A 5,285-nucleotide genomic window follows, 5' to 3' on the forward strand; every position below is an offset into this window, starting at 1 on the left:
AGTTTCTTCTCATTACCACTAACTTTTGTAACACCATTCATCATAATGATGTAACCTATTTAGTTGCTTTGTCCATTAATAGCTGAGTTGGAAGAGTTTTAGGGCATTTCAATGTTGACTATGCTCTTTGGTGTAATCTCTTAGAGCCGTGCCAAATGGATGAATATCCCACACGCTTTGTTTGGGTCCCGCTAACGCATGGTTTAAGTGTAAATTTGACCTAGCTGTTACACTCAATTATTGCATATCTATTCAGGAAAGGGAAAAAAAATAAAGCAAACAGGTAAAAGGTCTATCAATACTTATTTCATTACCTGGGAGATACAATAAACTTGGACAGATTTACAGACTCTACAGTTTTCATATTTTACATGCCTCAAATATCAAATTCAGGATCACTAACATTTGTAACCAAAATCTGATTTTCTTTTTCCTAGATAAATAAACACTCGAGTGTATGTTGATGCCTTTTGTGGGGGTGGGAAAAGGATTTTAGCTAGTAGTTACTGATTTCCATGTTGATAAATTCAGATTCCTATGAAAAAGGTGGGAAGGGGAACGATGTAGAAATAGGATAGCCTCTATATGGGGGGATTTATATTATATATAATCTACAAAAGAATCCATTGAGTACCTCACAAAATTATATATCAACAGCATCAACTGGTAGAGAAACTGTCCTGTGCAGAGAGTGTGGAAGCAACGAGCCACTGTAAAAACTCTTTGCAGTAACCATACCTTTGCCAGGGGATTCTGTCGCCTCACAATTTTGGGCCCTTTGGGTGTCCGAATTGGGGCTGCTTTCATGGACATGAGGGTGGTTACTGGAACCACAATGCCACTTATTAGTAAGAGGATTCATCTGAGTCCCATTGTTGCCTTCTTTTAATGATGTTTCTGTCAGAGAAGGTGACAAGAAGCCATTTTCTGTTTTCTGCTCTTTGTTAGTACTGTGTGAAGATTGCTCAAACTGTTTGTCCTTATGATCCCTTAATTCCATTTGGTACTTGGCTCTTAGCCATCTGAGTTCCTTTTGGATCTCTTTCTCGTAGTCTTCTCCTAGATCACCATATGCAGATTGGATAGTAGAGAAGTCATGACTTCCAGATAAATTTCTTAGAGAATTTGCAGCATTGAATGAAACCTTGTTTTCCCAAACATCATGTTCTTTATCTTTAGCTGGAAGTGGTTTATCTAATTGCTCGCATTGTTCATCAGAATGGCTTTGATCAGACTCTACTGGACTCAGTTCACGACTTTCGTGCTGATTCCATAACTCCTGATACTGCAAGCTGTCTAACTGGCTTGATATGTTCAGATCCCCTCTACCATGGTTGTCATACTCTTCAGATTGGAAGGTAATCTCCTCAAACCGCCCATGCATTGAAGCACATCCATGCCTACAACACCCAAGTTGCAGGTTCTTGTCACCTGGATTGTGTGAGAGAAAATCCAGAAAAGAACCGCTAGAAGTATGATTAGACACACAGTTGTGACAAAAACCTTGATTTGCAAAACGGGGAGTTTCGTCAATTCCTGGTCCTGGTCTCCATTCAGGTACCAAGGAAGCAATTTCCCCATCAATCATATCAGCTATTCTGGTAACATCCTGGTCCGTAATGTCGAGCTCTGCAACCATTTCAGTTGCCACACTTATTGCTGTGTCCGTCTCTATGTCAAAAGGGAAATAAATATTCCGGATGCGACCTGCGACAATCAAATCATACTATCAGGTTTAAATTCCATGGTGAAATATTCAAATCACATTGTTTTATAAGACACAGGAAAAAGGGCTAGCCAACCTTCTTTATCAGCAATTCTTAGTCTCAAAAAGATGCCACCATCATCTTTCCTCTTGCCCTTGATGCTTATGTCAACATCTTCAGAGGGTTCATCATCATGGTACTCAAAAAGTTCAATTCCACTTGGTTCAATCTCTGCCGGATGAGGACACCAGTCTCCTTCATACCCGAAGCCGTTTGAGTATTCAGTACTGAAGTTACTGTAGCTTCGATGAAGATCAAAGAATGGTTGTCTGATGAGAGAACCAAATTCATCCAATTCTGCATTTTCTACAGCTCTCATATCATATTCATAATCATCAATTCGAAGAAATGGATCATCTAGAAGCTCCCTTGCAGAAAGCCTAAGAGACACTGTGGCCAAGCATTTTTCAACAAATTGTCGCACCTCCGGATCCTTCACTCTATATAAAGCATCTGGCTTTTTCCCCTGGACGTAGAAAATGCCAATGAAATTTCACCACCAATGAAAATCCCCTTATGGAAAAGACATAAGAAAGGGAACAAACTTACAGAAACAACTTTCTTATATATTTGAGCCGGATGAGTACATTCACTATAAGGATATTCGAACGTGACCATCTCTAGTATGCACATCCCAAAGGAATAGATGTCAACTAGCTCATTATATGCCTCTTCATATACTTCAGGGGCCATGAACTCGGGCGTCCCTGTGAAAACAGAAGAGACACAGATAAAGCCCCAACTAGAATCACTGATCCTTGTTATTACCAAATCATTTCCAAAAGACATAAACTAAGGTGAACAAATTGTCATAGGATTTTGAGCTGGCCTCAGCTTTTCTTGACAACTACCTACACGATATTGCTGAAATTAAACAAACATACCTACACAATGAGCTGCATGAGATTTCCGGAGAATTGCTGCCAAACCAAGATCCCCAATTTTCACTTCCCCTTGGTTTCCATTGACAAAAATGTTATCACATTTTAGATCTCTATGGATCACAGGCGGATCGTGACTATGAAGATAGAGAAGTCCACTCAAGATCTGTCTACACCAATGCTTCACTGCTCTGATGTTAACTCTCTTGTGCTTTAGCCTATACCTGTTTCACAATTAAAACAAGCGAAAGTAAGAAAGAAGAAGAAACGACCCCACTGTACAAGATCTAGAATGCACGGAGATGAATGATGAACAGGAATAATGCAGTTGCCGAGATAGTAGTGGCAACTAAGGAACTTACTGTCTGAGTGTACCGGAGGTGAACATTTCAGTCACGAAGTTGATATTCCTATTCGCAGTATCAACCCAAGAAGTGTAGAATTTCATAATGTTCCTGTGCTTCAATGTTTTGAGGAGGTGAATTTCACAATAAAGCCTCTCAAGATCTTCAGGACTTTGCAGAAAATCATACAGCTTGACCTGGTTCCAAGCAACTTCAATCCCTTGATACTCATCAAATGCCCTATATCTGCATCAATTAAGAAGCAAAACCACAGACAAAGAAAAAGTAGATTTATCAGATGCCCTTCTCCACAAACTCAACGAAAAGCATAAAGAAGTTCAGTTTCTAAGGAAACCAGAACTAGGCCAGAAATACAATAAACTTGAAGTGAAAATAAAAAATAAAAAATCCATCTTTGAGAAAAATGATGGTAAATGAAATAGGATGAGCTTGTAAACATACACTGTCTTTGAAGCTCCTTTTCCGAGGATTTCATTGTACTGCAATAAACAGGGAAAATCATCATGAAAGTGAGGCATAGGAGGAAGAGGAGAAAATGGGGAGAAAGAGAGTATACTCTGCCATATCTGCCAGTTGGATCAACTTCAACAAACTCAGAGTCATCTGGTTCAAGGTGTGTGACCCCATTCATCGTCTGAATTTGCTGCACTGGATGCCTCTTTTGCTATGCTATGATTAGATTTCTCTCCTATGTTCTTCCTCTTTTGTTATGACACGAACACAACCCAAAAGGGAGGAAGAGGGAGGAATAATATTTTTTTTTAAATAATAGTTTTTCCGCAACCTTTCGAGGAGATTTTTTTAAGAAAAAAAACCCATGAAATAATTCACGAGAAAGAGAATAAAAACAGGGGGCAGAGGGAGAGAGAGAAAGTTAACCAGAAAGAGAAGGGAAAACTGTATGTGTGCCACAAATTCTGAGGGGAATGGGAAACAATACAAAGAAAGAGAGTCACCCAATCCATGAGGGAACGTGACAAATAGACAAAGGAGAGAGACGTGCACAGTCATCACCTGTGTTTTTAATCTTAACCATAATCCTCTATTTTTTAAACATTTGAATTATAATAACTATGAGTTTGACCAATTGAATCTATCGATCCATATTAGCTTTACTGGTTCAATCTCTCATTTTATTCTTAAAAAACAACATTAATTAATCATGGCAACACGACAAACCCAGCACGGACAGAGCTGGCCTGTAAAGTAAAAACGTTAAGTGAAAAACAACGCCGCGCTCCGTACCACCTACCAGACTCATGCCCAAAACGCAACTGCCACAAAAAATATTAATTACTCACTTTTTTTTTTTCTTTATGCTAAAAATATTGAAGCGCCAACGTTTGCTTTGTTGCCCGTGTAGCTGAAACTTTTAGAACTTACGTTACAAAAGCATGACTCACTCTGCTCTGTGAAAAACAAAATATAATTAATTACTTTTTTTTGTGGTTTTAATATTTAATTTGATATTATTATTATTAGTAAAAAGTTGAACTGAATCTTTCAATTTCTAAAAACAAAGCCTAGGGGACCTGGGATACTAAAAGAGCAAGCATTCACATTTATGACATAAAGGACTAGAAATTTTGCCTCCATGCAAGTTCCCTAGAACAACGGTGACGGTTATAAGATTGTAAGAAATGCATTTATCCATTTTTGGTAAAAACACCTCCACTTGGTTTGTCAGTTTGTCACAAGACATGTATATTCTTCTATTTGAAATAAACAAGATTGTGCGAGCCTTCCATAGCCACTATAAAATATACACACAGAGGATCCCACTACTTTTCATCCATTATCTAGTCACATGCTCCTAAAGAAAATTTCTGGTAGAAAACCCAGGTTTTTCCAGATTGAACTCATTCTAGGATAGTCACGAAGACAGTGAATAATATCTTCAGTATTAGTACTGCATCTCTTACATGTTAGGATTGGAATGAGTCTATACGATGAAGAACTGCATATGTGTCGGGAGTGCATCTTACCCATAAACTAAATAAAAGATTTGATTTTTCCTGAGTCTTTGATTGTCCATGTCCAGCTCCAAGGAACCTTCGTATCAACTAGATGCTGCTCTAGACTCCACCATTGAATTTCTGAATGAGTGAGTAAATACCATCTATAGTTTTTTTTGTTAGATAAGAAAAATTTATAATATATAAATTAATACAAATCTGATTTTTTATAAGATTGAAATTATATTTTTTTTTACAATAATATTAAAACTATTTAAATGTATCTGGCTAAACTATAAATATGATTCCTTGTCCATA

General features: G+C 37.7%; 1 protein-coding gene across 1 annotated transcript; it reads right to left on the reverse strand.

The window, feature by feature from the left end:
• Positions 1-284: 284 nt before the first annotated feature.
• WNK1 (WNK family serine/threonine-protein kinase 1) lies at positions 285-3,973 on the reverse strand. The gene is made up of 7 exons (XM_028081641.2): positions 3,569-3,973; positions 3,454-3,491; positions 3,010-3,237; positions 2,651-2,871; positions 2,316-2,473; positions 1,803-2,232; positions 285-1,707 (listed from the first exon to the last, which is right to left on the reverse strand). The coding sequence occupies exons 1-7, from the start codon at positions 3,641-3,643 to the stop codon at positions 644-646; spliced, it is 2,214 nt and encodes a 737-aa protein (XP_027937442.1). The 5' UTR covers positions 3,644-3,973; the 3' UTR covers positions 285-643.
• Between the last annotated feature and the right edge of the window lie 1,312 nt (positions 3,974-5,285).

This window comes from Vigna unguiculata, chromosome 7 (genome assembly GCF_037176805.1).
Source record: "Vigna unguiculata cultivar grain cowpea cultivar isolate G323 ecotype 2 chromosome 7, ASM3717680v1, whole genome shotgun sequence".
Taxonomy (NCBI): Eukaryota; Viridiplantae; Streptophyta; class Magnoliopsida; order Fabales; family Fabaceae; genus Vigna; species Vigna unguiculata.

Coding starts and splice junctions, on each gene's coding strand:
- WNK1 (XM_028081641.2), bottom strand. CDS start 3,643: ATGAATGGGGTCACACACCTTGAACCAGATGACTCTGAGTTTGTTGAA. Junction 3,238..3,453: donor AAAGGAGCTTCAAAGACAGT/GTATGTTTACAA, acceptor TAATTGATGCAG/ATATAGGGCATTTGATGAGT. Junction 1,708..1,802: donor AAGAATTGCTGATAAAGAAG/GTTGGCTAGCCC, acceptor TGATTGTCGCAG/GTCGCATCCGGAATATTTAT.